This window comes from Periophthalmus magnuspinnatus, chromosome 5 (genome assembly GCF_009829125.3).
Source record: "Periophthalmus magnuspinnatus isolate fPerMag1 chromosome 5, fPerMag1.2.pri, whole genome shotgun sequence".
NCBI classification, from domain to species: domain Eukaryota; kingdom Metazoa; phylum Chordata; class Actinopteri; order Gobiiformes; family Gobiidae; genus Periophthalmus; species Periophthalmus magnuspinnatus.
Genome location: NC_047130.1, coordinates 21,863,408 through 21,880,776, shown reverse-complemented (window position 1 = coordinate 21,880,776; position 17,369 = coordinate 21,863,408). Strand labels below are relative to the sequence as shown.

At 41.7% G+C, this 17,369-nt stretch overlaps 1 protein-coding gene across 1 annotated transcript in view; it reads right to left on the bottom strand.

Moving 5' to 3' along the window:
* Positions 1–849: 849 nt before the first annotated feature.
* The window catches only part of grm2a (glutamate receptor, metabotropic 2a), a 62,734-nt gene continuing 46,214 nt past the window's right edge, over positions 850–17,369 (bottom strand). The window contains exons 4-6 of the mRNA XM_033967254.2: positions 14,894–15,957; positions 2,700–2,877; positions 850–2,489 (exon numbers count right to left, since the gene is read on the bottom strand). Coding sequence (XP_033823145.1) covers positions 2,416–2,489; positions 2,700–2,877; positions 14,894–15,957 — 1,316 coding nt within the window. The 3' untranslated portion in view covers positions 850–2,415. The remainder of the gene's footprint in view (positions 2,490–2,699; positions 2,878–14,893; positions 15,958–17,369) is intronic.

Below are 17,369 nucleotides of genomic sequence, written 5' to 3'. Positions count from 1 at the left end.
CGAAACTTCTGTTGTGTTTGCATCCAGGTTTAAGGGATCACTGAATACATTTGGAAAAAAAAAAAAAAAAAAAAGCCTAAATATTGTTTTTCTTACAAATTTCTAATAATACACATTTGATAGTGTTTTGATTGTGGTCAGATTTGCAATGTATGTTTCACAATCAAGATTCTGGTCACGGTGGCATACAAGATGATACAAAAACATGAACGGCAAAACGTACAAGAATCTCGTTCATTTGAGTATATTTGTAGAGCTCTAAAAACCCACAGAGATGAGTATTTTTGTTGTTTGTAGAGGACACACATGAACGAAATAACTGCAGCTTTTGTGGTTTAGAATTGACCTTCTGTGGTTTAGTATTAACCTGCCCCGCCCATTTTTGCCCCTAAATGCAACAAAACCACCCTTATGGTTAAGTGAGAACCCTATTCATTTCAATCGAGAATTTGAGAAAAGTTTCTGAAATATGATATAAAGTTGGTTGATTTGTATAAAATGTCCAGTGTTCATGTGAACCAACAGGTCGACTGCACCGATTCTCTTGGAGGCTTTAAAACAGCTGTATAGATATAGAACTTATTTACTGTCAAGATCGGCAGCCCCATGCAAAATAATCCAACCCGAATGACAATAGCGGCGCCCACAGTAACATCCAGAATAAGGTGAATAGCCTAATGTGACCAAACAAATGTCATTTTTATTCCGTTGCATTTAATCTTGCAGACACAATTTGTATACTGTGGCCTGGATGTATTAGAAATAGCAGGGTATGTTGTCTCCATTAACAGATTATTTCAACGCACAGGCCAACTGTGAGGTACAAAGAAAAACATGAGACATTTTTTTGTATAGTATTAATAAAAAACACATTTTATTTACATAAATTACAAGAACGCACAAACCGGTTCACCAAAATCTATAATAAAAATGTCTCCTCTATATATATAATACACTGAACAGATGTACTATCATTTACTCCATGTTGGCAGTAGTAGAAGTTCATTGATAAAAACGAGGGCTATATTAAACTGTATTGGCGTTTTGCGTCGCTACTAGTCGAAAACAAACTGAAATCATCGGGACATTTGAACTCACAGCACTGAGACATGGACCAAAACCTGTGCCCTCAGAATATACACCCATACAGAAGAGTAGTATAGAGATGTGTCTGTGTAACTGAAGAGGTCAGCTAGTCTGCCCACACCTGGTGTAAGGCTATGGAGTTATTAAGTCATGTCAAGTCATCATGGGTCCTGTTTATTATGGCTCCTACGGTAAATATGTTACTGGGCTTAGTTGAGATTTATTGAATGGCACAGTGGTTAAGACCTTTGCTTTGGAGTGACAAGGACATGGGTTCAATGCCTGGACCAGGTAGAAGCTTTCTGTGGGGAGTTTGTAGTTTACTTCCGAGGACTATTTTACTTTACGCCTCCTGAAGTGTCATATTTACTTTATTTCAGTAAGTCTCAAGGTTCTTTTTTTCCAAGGTTGTCTTTACTTTTTGACTCTTCTACAAAAGCTTTATGTTGGCACTGTTAAATGTGAAATATTTAGGCTCGTTTCCATAGCGCCGGGATGGGTCCAACGCGTACCACTGGAGGTACTATCTTCCAAAGGAGTCTGGTCTGGGGTTTGTGTTTCAAATTACGCTCATTTCACATTATAAATCAGCTGCTATGTCAATTTGTTTCCTAAAGTATATGTTTAATGAGCTCTATGTTTGATCCTGTTAATATATAAGTCAAAAGTCTGCCTTTCTGCATAAAAAAGAGCATATAGTTTAGAGCAGCGGAACTGACTATAATATGTTTGGCAGTGTTTCTATTTTGTTAGCTTCTTGTTTGCTGCTCCAAACCAAATGCATTTTACCTGCTTTATAAACCCATTTTTTTTACAACTTCCTTCTCAGATGCTCTTGTTATGTTTGTGCGCTTTTATTTCATGTATGTATTTCATATTAATGATTTTTAGACAACTTTCTACTTTTTATTCATTTGTTTCACCCGTGGATACTTGACCCACTAGGACCAGCACAGACCAAACAACTCAAGAGTGGACCAATTGTCTTCTTCCTTATAAAAACATTGACAAGTTTTTTTTTTTTCTCGTCAAATTATAGGCTTGTAAAAATAACCCTTCATGTTTTCAAACTTTTATAGTTATTTCGTGCAATCAAATGTTTTAAAATACTTTGTACAAATCCATGGCATAGGTTTAAAATCAGCCAAACTCCCATTATTATAATAAGACTGGAATTATAATGAACCAGGGAGTAAATATTTGACATCATCCTTAACAACTCCATAGTGAGGAATGTAACAGTGTGTATTTAGTGTGTAAGTCTCCTGAACCTGACAGTAGAGACACAGGACCATAGTGACTGATGTATTTGAGAGACCAGGCTCCTCTTCACAGGGACGAGGTTGTAGAGTCCACCACCTCACGGCCGTTACACACTGTGGGAACCACGTTTGAGGCTGACGCTGGAAGGCACAGTCGCAAAGAAAAATATGAGTTTCTTTCTCTATTCTTGTGGTCAGACTTTTACAGCTGCCTTGGGGTAGAGTGACAGAAGTGAGGCTGCCAATCTGCTCCATCGGTCCCTCTGACGACCATCAACACTCACGCACACACCACAGGGAAAAGGGTTGGTGTATATGTATGAGCATTGTGTAATCCTGTGGTGTATTTACCCTGAGAGAAGCTGGAGCCCTGTCCGGTGGTGACGCTGAAGCGTGTGGTGGCGGTCCGCAGAGTGCACACGTTCTTCTGAGGCTGGAACAGGATGATGTGAACCTTTGGAGCAAACAGACAGCCCAGGACCACCGAGCCACTCAGACTCACCGAGATACACATGGTGGTGGTCTGCACCTGTGTCAGAGACAGGAGGGGGATTAAGGCTGAGGTACACTTTATTAACCCCATAGGAAAAAGTGTCCCCTGCATTAGATTGATCAAATGGGGCAAGGAGCAGTGGAAACCCATCTACAGAACTTGAGCTCGGCTTGGTCATGACAACCTCTACCTGACCTTTGACCTATGGTGCATGTTTTGGGGTGATGGAAGTATCAAGAGTTATGTGAGAGTTTTGAACAGCTCTCTTTCATATACCTTACTCTGAGTTCCATTTTGATTCACTCATGCATCTGTGAGCAGTGTTTTACAGCATTAGAAGCTCAAGTGCTCACTCTATTTGTGTTTTCAGCCCCTTATCTCCAGAAACTCGTGGTTAAGATGAGAAGGCTGGATTTGCACAAACAGCACAAAATTCAACCCTAACCTAACCCTAACCGTAACTGTTAAATAGCAATCTACTGATACAACATTACACAAACAGTATTTGCTCGAGAACACAACAATAACCAACAAAGAAAAGATCGAGCCTTCATCCTCTTGGTATTTGAACTCCTCCTCCTGATCTTTATTTAATGTGCGTTCTTCACACCACCTCACACCTCCCTGAAACAAGCAAACTCCTGTATTTTTAAATGATACGGAACAATCCCAGCAAACAGAAACACTTCATCTTCATCAGAATGTGTGAGAATTGTGTTCTGCAGAAGTCTGTCAAATCGTCCATCTCCTCCTGTCTCACTACCACAGCTCAGACTGCACAGGTGCACAGACCTGCTCCAGACCTGCTCACACCAGGTGCTAAATGATTTATCTGTTTGTCAATCACCGCCTCTCTCCTCCACTCCTCCTCTCCTGTTTTACCTCTGATCTCTCCATCCTCTCCCTCTCACACATCTCTCTCTCTTCTCTCTCAATTTGTCTCTCTCTTAGTTTGATTTTCCCTTCTATTCTCTTTCTTCCTACGCTTCTGCTCTCTCTCGCTATTTTTCTGCTCACTGTCTTTCTCTTCTTTCTGTCCACCTCTATTCTTCCTCTTATTCTGTCTTTCCCTCTTTTTCTTAGTATATCTCTCTCTTATTCCCTCCCTTCCATTCTCCCTTGTCCTCTCTCATCTCTTTCTCTCTTCACATGTCCTGTCCCTCTCTCTCCCATCCTTTACTTCCTCTACCCTTTTCTTTCTCTCTCTCCCCCATTCTTTTCTTCACCCTGTCTCTCCTTTTCCTCTTCTTCCTCTCTCCTCCTCTACAATCACTTACTCCTCTCTCTCCCTCTCTACCTCTCCTCTCTGTCCTCTCTCATTCCTCTCTCCTTCTCTTTCGCCCTCCATGTCTACATTACCTCTTTACCACTCAGTCCTCCTGTCTGTGCTGTTTTCTCTCTCCTTTTTGCTCTCTTTCTTCCTCTCTCCTCCGCTATCCACCCCTTCCTGGTCTCTCTCTTTGTTTCCCTCCTCTCTCATTCATTCTCCTCTCTCTCTCATTACCCATGTATTAATTTTTTTCAAACAAAAAAGTACAAATAGAAGGTATTACTTGCACACACCATTTCTATAGGATCTCTCTGAATTTCCCAATGTCTCTCTCTCTCTCTCTCCCTCTTTCACTCTATCTTTTTCTCTCTCTCCCCTCCACCCTCACCTTTCTCTCTTCTCTCTGTCACTTTCTCTGTTTTTCCTTCTCTTTCTTAGTCTCTCTCTTTCTCTCCCTCCCTTCCTATCTGCCCCCTCCTCTCTCTTTCTCTCTATCTCCTTTTTTACTCATCCTGAAGTGTCACATCTGGTGCCTCATTTCCCACCTTGTACATATTTCTCCTCTTTATTTTCTTGAACATAAAGACACACCTCCTCCTCTGTGTGTCTCTTTCTGCCCGTCCTTCCCTCCTCCCTCTGTCCTCTCTCCCTTTCTCTCGCTCCCCTCTCTCTGCCTCACCTGTCTCCCCTGTTTTTCTCTGTATCGCTCTCTCCCTTCCTTCCCCATCTCTCCCTTCTCCCTCTCTATTCTCCCAGACACATCTCCTCTCTAGGTGTGTACCTCTTCCTCTCTGTGTGTATCTCTTTCTCTCCCCTCCTTCTCTCTTTCTACCCCCCTCTGTATCTCACTGTCCCCTCATTCCTTCTCTCCCTCTCTCACGCTCCCTCTCTCCCCTCCCAGACACACCTCCTCCTCCTCCATGTGTGTCTCTTTCTGCCCCCCTCCTCCCTCTCTCTTTCTGCCCCCTCTTTCCCTCTATTTCACTCCCCTCCTTACCTCTCTTTCTGTCCCCTCCTTCCCTCTCTTTCTCTCCCTTCCTTACCTCTCTTTCTCTCCTATCCTCCCTCTTTTTCTCTCCCCTCCTTCCCTCTCTTTCTCTCCCTTCCTTCCCTCTCTTTCTCTCCCCTCCTCCCTCTCTTTCTCTCCCCTCCTTCCCTCTCTTTCTCTCCCCTCCTTCCCTCTCTTTCTCTCCCCTCCTTTCCCTCTCTTTCTCTCCCCTCCTTTCCCTCTCTTTCTCTCCCCTTCTTCTCTCTCTCTGCCTCCCCTCTGTATCTCAATGTCCCCTCCTTCCTTCTCTTCCTCTCTCACGCTCCGTCTCTCCCTTCCCAGACACACCTCCTCCTCCATGTGTGTATCTCTTTCTGCCCCCCTCCTCCCTCTCTCTTTCTCCCCCCTCCTTCCCTCTCTTTCTCTCCCGTCCTTCCTTTTCTTTTTCTCTTCTTCTTCCCTCTCTCCCTCTCTCTGCCCCCCCCTCTGTATCTCAGTCTGCCTTCCTTCCTTTTCTCCCTCTCACACGCTCCGTCTCTCCCCTCCCAGACGCACCTCCTCCTCCTTGTGTGTACGTGTATAAGTGTATGTGTGTATATGTGTGTGTGTGTGTATGTGTTGGGGGGTGTGGGGGTGTGGGTGGGGGTGTGTGTGTGTGTGTGTGTGCTGCAGGTACACGCCCTGGGCCCATGTTTGTCAGGTGTCTGTTCTCACACTGAATACTAATCACAGCGTTACAGTCACATGTGCCGTACACTTCACTCCCAGAGATCGTCATGGATACCAGCCACAACAAAGGAGATCATTTTTCTCTGTACTTGTGTTTTTCATGTAATAAAACACAATTTGTCACGCCCCAGCACAGATACACTGAAAAACCAGCTCCTAAGGTCAAAATGAGACCACTGTGTGCTGTCTGCATCTAATTAAATAGCAAATAGTCACATTTTTATACAGCGCTTTTCCACTTAAACACACAGACACCGGGGGCGAGGTGGGTTAAGTGTCTTGCCCAAAGACACAATGACAGCGTTCATCGGTGGGAGTTGAAATCGCACCGCCAACCTGTGGGTCAGTGGATCCGCCCGCTCGACCGATGATGTTTATGTAGAGAGCGGGATTTGAACCTCCAACCTTGGGATCGGCTCAACCACGAACCAGGAAGTAAGGCCGGTGCGCTGTTAGCATGCTAGTTTTTGTTTGTATTGCTGTGATGGTTGTGAAAAATGTTTAAAAAGTCGTCGCTGTGAATAATTAGGATAGTGGGAATGTGTTAGGAAAGTGAGGAATGTGAATGTGAACTACTACACCGTAACATCTCATACTGTATTTGGACGCCATTTTTATGTGGTAATTTAAACTGACTTTACATTTTTTATTCTATATGTAAATCTTGCAAAACAAATGTATTGCAAAGACGTATGCCGCATTGCTCATAATAAAAATACAAGAGCGGCTGGTACTTTATGTACTTGAACAACTTTGGAACAACTTAAAATGGATTTATCTGTCAAAGTCACAATGCACAAAAACATTCACATTTCAGACAATAATATGTGTAGGTGGACCTTAAAATACACAGACATATACACTGACTACTGCTGTATTCAAATCTCATACTCTAAAGAGGGGGTATTACTCTTCTGTGGGGTATTAACTGCTAACACATTAACACATTTATTGCCTTTTATTGTTTTGAAAATGCCGTAATCGCTGAAAACAACGTATTGCAATGTTAATGGGTTTGAATTTTTTTTTACTCTCTACACTAAGTCACACCCCTTTCAGAGTGTTATCACATTACAGTCATCATGCATTTCGTTAATAAACCACTGCACTTAGCATCAGGTTTGTCAAGTTGTTTTGTATTGTTTTGTGTCATGTTTTTGTATATTTATGAAAAATGGCTGTGAGTTAGGCTTGTGGGCGGAGCCTTGGACAGAGCTAACCGTAAGGAGAGTTTGAATAGTGTCCGAAAGTGATCACTAGATTACTCAAACACGCATGGATGACATATAAAACCTCTTCAGGCATGTTTTTGATGCACAACATTATAACATGGTCGAAAGCTCCAAAAAGTTGACTCTCGGTGGTTTGTAATTCTTGACTTGTTCATGTTTCTATATATACTGTATGACCTCAGAAAGGCTAAATGTGCTAAATATAGACGTGTAAAAATAGTGTTAACCACACACATCTCTTCAGGCTTGACCTGTTAAGTGCTTTCAATAATTTAACCAAATGTGTCTTCGGATGAGCAGGGACAAGACAGCGGTCTTCACATTTTCACTGTGTACAAACCTGCCGCTAAGATGAGCAGTTATTATATTATACTATATACTACTATATTATATTATATACAAGATCATGTCGGCACTTTCATATTTCACTTAAAGGTCCCGTATTATACAAAACTGGCTTGTGAGCTTTATGCCATGTTAGAATGTTGTTACCTCCTTAAAAACATACCTGGAGCTGTATTTTGTTTTATTCACACATGTTTAAATAACTCTTTATTATTAGTCTGTCTACATCTCCAAAGCTCAAAATGCTCTGTTCCACCTTGTGATGTCATGTCTTGCATTTCCAGGCCTGAAATGATTCTGTGACGGTGTTTGGATCTACAAAACACAGTGGGGCACATGTATTACCCCATGACATTGCAATGTGAGTGTTTTCAGTTTAAGAGAAGAACTGTCCCTAAATCTGCAGGGTTTGTGTGTTAAACATGTGTGAATGAAACAAAACACAACTTCAGGTGTGTTTGTGATGAGGAAACAACATTAGAACACAGATGAATAACACAGATCAGATCATAGTCTGGGCCCTTTAAAGGTTTGTTCAGCTTGACTTGAGATTTGGCTTTGTACATTTTAAAGCTATTTTAAAGATGCACTGCATAACTTGTGGTGGAGAGTCCGCCACCTGATTGTCTCCACAGAGATGTTGTTGATTTGCTTAGAATATTCCACAGTATGGCATTAAACTTATCAGTCTTCATGGAGACAAACAGGTGATGGCACCAAGCGCGAAAACATGTTTTTCAAGCTATAAAAAAGATAAATGCCATCCTGTGAGAATATTTCTATACAGACAAGGAAGGTGGAGGACCCTGAACTAGAAAAGTTACATAGTGAACCTTTAATGCACTATATGGATGAAAACTACACTTACACCCTGAAGCCCCAAAACATCCAATGATTTCTGGAGCAGGAAGCAAAGCGAGAAGTGATGCATTATGGGTCACTTCAGCACAGTCAGGTTCAGTGACTCTTAAAGACTCTAGTTTCTCAGAATCTGTGGAGGAGGCAAGGGCATAGACAAAGAAAGTTTGAAAAAAAAACAACAAAAACGATTTCTTCTTATTCTTTGTGTTATATACAAGCGATATTTTCAACATAAACCTTCTGAACACTGTCAGCCAATCACAGCGGAGTACATCTGTGATAGTACATCACTGTATACACTATATTGTGTATCTGTGTACTCTTATATTGCCTTGATTTTAGGGTGACGTTTTACCATGTGTCCAGGGACAACAGATGAAAAACATTTACAGAGATGTTTAACAATCTACATTGTCCTTGTTAAATAAATGAATAAAAAAATAAGTACAGGTTCCTCTCAAGTCATTCATATAAATACACTCTCTCTCCTCCCTATTCTTCTTCTCATTTCAACTATGTCTCACAACCAATCGTATGGCTCCTGTCTACAGCAGCAGCAAAACAGTTAGCCTCCTCAGCCTTTAAATCACCTTCTCTTCCCCAAAAATAAAGTCTAGAAATCATCTGCAGCAGAGGAGTGCTCTCTCTCTTTCTTTCTCGCTCTCTGTCTGCCTGTCTCTCTTTTTTCTTTCTTTCTTTCTTTCTTTCTTTCTTTCTTTCTCTCTTTCTCTCTGTCTGCCTGTCTCTCTTTTTCTTTCTTTCTTTCTCTCTCTCTGTCTCTCCCACTTTCTCTCTCTCTAACTTTCTCTCTCTGTCTCTCTCACTCTCTATGTGTTTCTATGTCTCTCTCTTTTTCTTTCTTTCTCTCTATCTCTCTATAACTTTCTCCATCTCGGGCTCTTTCTTTCTGTACCTCTCTCCCTCTCTCTATCTCTGAGTCTCACCCTCTTTCTTCCTCTCTCTCTCTCTCTCCATCTCTCTCTCTTTCTCTCTCTCTCTGTCTCTCTCCATGTCTCTCTTTCTCTCTCTCTCTGTCTCTCTTCAGGTCTCTGTCCATCTCTCTCTCTCCATGTCTCTCTCCATCTCTTTCTCTCTCTCTCTCTCTCTCTCCATGTCTCTCTCCATCTCTCTTTCTTTCTCTCTGTCTCTCTCCATGTCTCTGTCCATCTCTCTTGCTTTCTCTCTCTCCATGTCTCTCTCCATCTCTCTTTCTTTCTCTCTGTCTCTCTCTCTGTCTCTCTCCATGTCTCTCTTCCCTCTCTGTCTCTCTCCATGTCTCTCTCTCTCTGTCTCTCTCCATGTCTCTCTCCATCTCTCTTTCTTTCTCTCTCTCTCTGTCTCTCTCCATCTCTCTTTCTTTCTCTCTCTCTGTCTCTCTCCATGTCTCTCTTCTCTCTCTCTCTCTGTATTTTAGTCATTATTTCCCATATGTTTTTGTTGTACATTTTCTCTCACGTACATCATTATTTGATGTTTAATACAGTTCTATATTAAACTGAACATGTTTTGTCGAGCTGCTGCAGAGAAACCTTCAGTCTCATGTGAACAGTCCAGTGTTTTTGGGGGAGTTTAATCAGTTGTGTTTGTGGCTAATGTGAGCTGACCTGCAGCAGAGGAGGAGCTCTCTCTCTATCTGTCTCTCTCTTTCTCTCTCTGTGTCTCTAAAAGCGTGGGATTTGTGTTATGATGATTCTAGACGTTGACTTCCTTCTTCTCCTTCAGTCTCATATGAACAGTCCAGTGTTTTTGGGGGAGTTTAATCAGTTGTGTTTGCAGCTGATATGAGCTGACCTGAAGAAGAGGAGGAGCTCTGTCTGTGTGTGTGTCTCTCTGTCTGTGTGTCTCTGTCTGTGTGTGTGTGTGTGTCTCTCTGTCTGTGTGTGTGTGTCTCTCTGTCTGTCTCACACACACACAGTCTGTCTCTCTCTCTGTCTCTGTCTCTCTCTGTCTGTCTCTGTGTGTGTGTCTCTCTCTGTCTCTCTCTCTGTCTCTCTCTCTCACACACACAGTCTCTCTCTCTCTCTCTCTCTCTCTCTCACACACACACACACACAGTCTGTCTCTGTCTCTCTCTCTCTGTCTCTGTGTGTGTCTCTCTCTGTCTGCCTCTGTGTGTGTCTCTCTCTGTCTGTTTCTGTGTGTGTGTCTCTCTCTGTCTCTCACACACACAGTCTCTCTCTCTGTCTCTCTCTCACACACAGTCTGTCTCTGTCTCTCTCTGTCTCTGTGTGTGTCTCTCTCTGTCTGTCTCACACACACAGTCTTTCTCTCTCTCTCTGTGTGTGTCTCTCTCTGTCTCTCTCTCTCTGTCTCTCACACACACAGTCCGTCTCTGTCTCTCTCTGTTTCTCTCTGTCTCTATATGTGTCTCTCTCTGTCTGTCTCTCACACACACAGTCTGTCTCTGTCTCTCTCTGTCTCTGTGTGTGTCTCTCTCTGTCTCTCTCTCTCTGTCTCTCACACACACAGTCTGTCTCTGTCTCTCTCTGTCTCTCTGTGTGTCTCTCTCTGTCTCTCTCTCTGTCTCTCACACACACAGTCTGTCTCTATCTCTCTCTGTTTCTCTCTGTCTCTATATGTGTCTCTCTCTGTCTGTCTCTCACACACACAGTCTGTCTCTGTCTCTCTCTGTCTCTCTGTTTGTCTCTCTCTGTCTGTCTCTGTGTGTGTCTCTCTCTGTCTCTCACACACACAGTCTGTCTCTGTCTCTGTGCGTTTCTCATGGCTCAGTCGAGGTACATCAATATTTTATACCACAATCAAAATTTGTATTCAAGGTGGAGTGGACTGTGTTTAGTTTTCCGATAACTGGAGGTATAAAACTGACAGAATATCTCCATGTGATTAGTCGATACTGTCTGGGTGTCCATAATAACTGATTTCAAACAGCTTTCAGAGATTCAATATCATTGTTCAAGGATAAATCATTTGGGGAAAAAATAGGGAGCTGTCAAATTAACATCAACTGCTTTTGTGAAATTGTACTATACAAAAATATACTGAATGGAAGGAATACAGAGACCAGATAAACTTACAATATGAGCATAGGGTACATTAGTTTATTACAAAAATACTGTCTAAGAGGAATACAAATGTAGTATTCTCCAATTTTTTTTGTTATAAAATTATTAAAATACAATTTAAACTGAAAAATCATCCAATTTGTTGTGGTCCCCCTGATTACTCACATTTAAAGGTCCTGTATTACACAAAATTGACTCTTGTGAGCGTTCAGCCATGTAAGAATGTTGTTAACTCATCAAAAACATACCTGGAGTTGTGTTTTGTTTCATTTGCACATGTTTGAATAACCCTTTAAAACTAGTCTGTCTATATTTCCAAAGCTCAAAATGCTCTGTTCCACCTTGTGATGTCATGAAGTGGTAGTTTTCAGGTTAACAGCTACATTTGACCTTTAGTTCAGTAGAGACTTGCAATTCCAGGGTTGAAATCATCCAAATGATCCTAGTGAAGGTGTTTGGAGTTTAAAAACACAGTGGAGCACTTCCTGTATTACCACATGATGACATCACAAGGTGGAACGGAGTGTTTTGAGTGTGAGAGAAGAACTCAGCCTAAATATGCAGGGTTTGTGTGTTAAACGTGGGAATGAAACAACACAACTCTAGTATTTTTTGATGAGGAAACAACATTATAAAACAGATCTAAAAATAGCGTAATACGGGCGCTTTAAGTCATCTTTAAAGTCCAGAGACCAGATAATAATGCGATTGTGTTGTGCGTATAAACAAAGCCCGTGACATAGACGTTAATGCCTCCAGTCTGTGTGAACTGTGTCGCGGTGCAGTGCTGTGACTCTGGTTCAATTATTCATTGGACAAAACAGAGCTTTGTGTCTGGGACGAGTTTTTCACTTTGTCAAACGGGACCTGGACCACAGCTGGGACTGAACCTCCCCGGGCCCCCCTCCCTCCCCCCCCCCCTCTCTCCCCCTCCCCTCCGCCGTGCTGCCTTCAGGGACATCGGTGACGTTTAGTTCATGTTTCAACACAGGCGACGGTGTCAGGGGAGTCCACTTTCTATTCTCAGCTCTCAGACTCCTACGCTCCGGTCGCTCCCAGGGGCCACAGCGCCCTCTGGAGCACGGTCACCTTTTCTCTGAACTTTCATCAGATCACTGTTTGCTCATTTCTGCAACGGCACAGAAACAATCTCCACAAAACTGCCCGCATCCCAGTCCAATTTCCTGAACAAGTTTTGTGTTGTTGCACCAAAAACTTCCCTATATCCCAGAATTCTCCCAATGTCCCACGTATAATTGTTTTTGTGATCACGTCTTTACAACATGGTATATTTCTTTTTTTATGCAGCTTTTATATGCACAACTTTAAGTAACTTATTGTATGTTTATTTATCAGTATTATATCTCTGTTTCAAATGTTCCAAGGTATGGCATTAAAATATGATATAGGCATTTATTCAATTCAGTGGTGGAAGGTAACAAAGTACAAGTGTTAAAGTACTGTACTTAAGTAGAATTATAAGGTATCTGTACTACTGAAGTCAATTTTACAGTAGATACTTTTTTCAGAGCAGGTACCTGTACTTTCTACTCCACTACATTTTTGAACAAGAGCAAAAAGTAAAAAGTACTTCATATGATTTTAAGGTTTGTTTTGACCATGTTTGTTGTAACATCGTGACTGAAATTGAAATTCATATATGTATCTTTTTTTTCTTTTTTCATATATTTTTTGTTAATCAATATCACTACATTAACACTTGTGTGAAATACTTTTTAGTTTTACTTTTTAGACGTACTTTAACATTTTTACTTAAGTACATTTTTTTTCTTTACCTTTGTATCTGTATTTTTAGTTAAGTAACAAAACGTAGTACTTCATCCACCACTGATTCAACTAATGATGTTGTTTTGCTCATAAATTGATTGAAAAACATGAGCGGACTCGCCTCTCTCAGATCTGACCAGTAACTTCGCCATAGGGATACATAAAAGTTTAACGCTATACTGGTGAACGTTCTAAATTTAGGCCAAGCTGTTTTCTTCTCCATAGAGACAAGCAGTTATCAGACTCTCCATCAGAAAACGACTACGCGCTCCTTTAATTGCTATGGAAACGGTGCAAACTCTTCATCTGTCTGAAAAGCATGGATTTCTACAGGTGTGCTGCTGTTGAATGCCACCTGTCTACTCACTCCCGACTCTGCCGCGTTCACACATTCATTCATAATTTACATATCCTCATGAATAATTCAGGCTTAAAGGTAAACACAGCCAGTCGGGGTCATTATCTTGGGCGGCTTTCGAAAAGAATAGATACGGGACGAGAGACCGAGAGACTGAGGGCGGAGTGGACCTCACGGGTGGGAAGTACTACTGACATTCACTGGACTTTTCATGTGATCTCATTTTAGTCTCCAGAGGTCATTAACGAGCTAAAAACTGACCTAAAGGGGAGAATTATACAACACAGAGGGACCAGAGTGCACCGTGTTAAAGGGCCCGTGCCTGAGTTTTACACATATATAGTATAAGCAGCTCTTGAAGTCGAAATAAGTTCACTACGAGCTGTCTGCATCTAATCAGAAAGCATTTTATTGTCCGATAATTATGAAGTACGTGTTAGCATGCTAGTTTTTGTTAGCTTTACTCATTGCAAAACTCCTCTCTGGTCTCTGAGAGTTGTGAAAAGTGCTTACAAACTCATCGGGGTGAATAATTAGGATGCTTAGAATGTATAAAGCAGGTGAGGGGTAATTTTGGACCATTGCAAAGTGTTTTAAATGAACCAGTTCTGTTTTTATTTATTTATTTATTTTACATTTTTAAGACAGTAAAACTCAGGTACAGCGCCTTTGTATTCTGTGGGAGAGACAGAGCAGCTTTCTGAGAGTGGATTAAAACAAACGTGAGCAAAATTACTTGTAATAAAGTTATTGTTTTCATTTGTTTTACTTAATTGAGCCAAGGTTATTTGAAGCTAAATGATCAATATTCAAATCACAAAAACAAGATAAGCCAAAAACGCCCAGATGTTCTTAAACGTCCTATATTACCCAAAATTGACTCTCACGAGATTTAAACCATGTTATAATGTTGTTACCTCCTCAAACACATGCTCCAAGTTGTGTTTTGTTTCATTCACACATGTTTGAGTAACACTTTATTATTAGTCTGTCTTCATCTCCAAACCTCAAAATGCTCTGTGCCACTTTGTGATGTCATGCAGTCCCAGGTTTCAAGATAACAACTACCCTTTGCCTTTATCTTTTGTTCAGAGATGTGCAATTTCAGAGCTGAAATCAGCCAAATGATTCTAGTAAAGCACTTCCTGTATTACCACATGACATCACAAGGTGGAACGGAGTGTTTTCCGTTTGTTTTCTCAGTCTAAATATGCAGGGTTTGTGTGTTAAACATGTGTGAATGAAACAAAACACAACTGTAGATATGTTTGTAATGAGGAAACATTATAACATAGATCAGAAAATAGCGTAATATGACTTTAAATAACCGTTACATTACGACGTGCACTGTTCCAGCTCATTAAGTGGCTATAAAATGAACCCATGTGAAGAAATGTTTTGTTGCTTAAGATGTGTAGTTGTTAGTGCAGTCTTATATCAAACCCGGTTCCCACTCACCCTGTAATCACTGGCGGTGACGTAGAAGATGGGCTGGAAGGCGAGCCAGATGATGCAGGTGGTGTACATGGTGAACCCGATGAACTTTGCCTCGTTGAAGTTTTCGGGACACTTCCTGGTTTTGAACGCGTAGAAGGTGCACAGGATAATCAAGATGCAGTTGTACGTCAGCGATATCAGCATGCTAGTGTCTCTGCTGTTACACTTTAGCGTTACTATGTCCCTTTTCTCCGGGCTAACTTCTTTCCTCACTCCTGGAGCTTCAACTAGCATCCAAACCACCACCACGACCAGCTGGCAAGATATTAGCGCTCCGCATATAGCCACTTGCGACGCAGGACTTATAAACCGAGGTCTTTGCGCTCCATCTTTCACTCCGCTGAATATTCTGGCGATGCGGTTGGTCTTGGTTAGCAACGCAGAGTAGCATACCGCAAACGACGTTCCCAAACCTAGCCGCCGTAGCGTGCAAACCGCAGTGGAGGGCTTAGCGATGTATATAAAAGTCATGCAGTAGCACATTAGCACTCCTAGCAAGAGGATATAGCAAAGTTCGCGCCCGCTAGCTTTGACGACAGGCGTTTCGTTGTGCTTGAGGAAAATCCCAATCACAAATAAGGTACACATCATTCCAAGACACGAAATGGTTACCGGTCCGATTGCCCAAGCGTCTTCCCAGCGAATATACTCCTCCGGTAAGTCGTAGCAACCGGTTAAATTAGCAAGAGGCCATTGTCCAAAACTACAGTCCGCACACGTGAACTCATCTTGTAGATATTGGTACGGTTGACAGGGTATGCAAATCCAACAGCACACATCTCCAGGTTGCATGTTCTTTACTTCGTTCTTCCTGCAGGGGTCGCTACACTGGGAGGTGGGGGCGACTTGGGACGGCCATGGGATTCGGCTAGTGTTGAGGACCAAACCTTGAGCCCAGTAGCCGACTTTTTGGTAAACGTAACGTCCGTCTTCCTTGTGGTAGTGGAAGATATTGTAGCGGCCGATGCTGTCTCCGAAGGCGTCGAAGCGGACAACATTTTGACGGTCAGGGGGATGGAACGGAGCTAGAGGAGAGATTACAGAGAATATGTGTCACAAATGAGAAAGTTTTACATTGAAACGGCATTACAATTGGTGGTGTTTCCATGGCAACTTTGTAGAATCCTGATAGTTTAAGGGTGTGTTCGCTCTTGCACAACCACCACATCAAAACTGCGACTAAACTACGACTTTACCGTGAACTTAAACCACGACTAGACCAGGACTGAAGCAGGACTGGAATGGGACTCAAACGGGTCCCAAACTAGGACCAAACAAGTCCAAATGGATCTTAAAATTGGGCGGAAGGACAGGTCAGAACTCTACGGTGTCAGTTTGCAGATTTGTTGATGCAGTTCATGGTTAATTAATATCATATTGGGCCAATCCACATGAAACAAAACTGCCGCGAAGTTCAACAACCTCTCCGTTAGCATAAAGAGACAAGACCGAATCTATTTTTCACAGTAGTTTCATTAAGTGGAACCATTATTCAACCCTAATGGTATTACTTACTGTAAGATTAAAAGGGAAGTTTGTGGAGCCAAATGTTTGTGCTTGTGAAAGTAAAGCAGAGTAAAAAGGTGTTTTTCATCAAGTTGATAATTAGTCCATTAGCTCCATATTGTGAAATGAAATAAACTGAAATAGACCCATATCTGTTTCAAATATTCAGCGTTTGTAGCTTAACACTGTGCTCTATGACGTCTCTATAGATTAATACAAAGCCCTGCAGATCTGATTTAATTTAAGACTTGTAATCCGATTTCACATCTCAAGATCACAAAATCCCCCATGTCTTTAGTGTCAGAAAGAAGAAGTCTCAATTATTCATTATATAATTGATATATAACCTACATATGTGACTATTCTCAGGCAACTAGATCAAATGAGACTGAACTTACAACTTGGGGAAAAAGATTCATTTTTACAAACATTGCAACTGGCAATTAGTGTTATACAGCGTTATACATGGGAATATATTAGCTTTATGCCATACTATGCAATATTACAGCCAAAGGAATCCCGTTTCCATGGAGACACACAGGTAGAGGCTCTTCTCCAGGTCAAATAAGAGTCAGGTTTGTGGAGATGCAAGCCCGCTCACAGTAAGGACGCATGTTTTTCTCTGCTTTTCAGCTCAATAAAAACATAATTGAGTCTATATTTTGTTTGCAGAGGTTTTGACTATAGAATAAAGCGGCTGTATACAAAACCCAAGGATGTTTTGTTGTCTGCAGAGAACATTGTTACGCCTAAACGCTTGCCGCTTTTGAGATTTGTTCGTTCAAATCGCTGTTATACAAAAAAGTACGTCGGGAGTCATCGGGAGTGTAGTTCTTGTACATATAATTCAGATGTATTTGGAGCAGAAAGTGAGAGTTTGTCATTTCCGATGTGTAATTCCTGTCTGTGTTCACACTTAAAGAGCTGCATG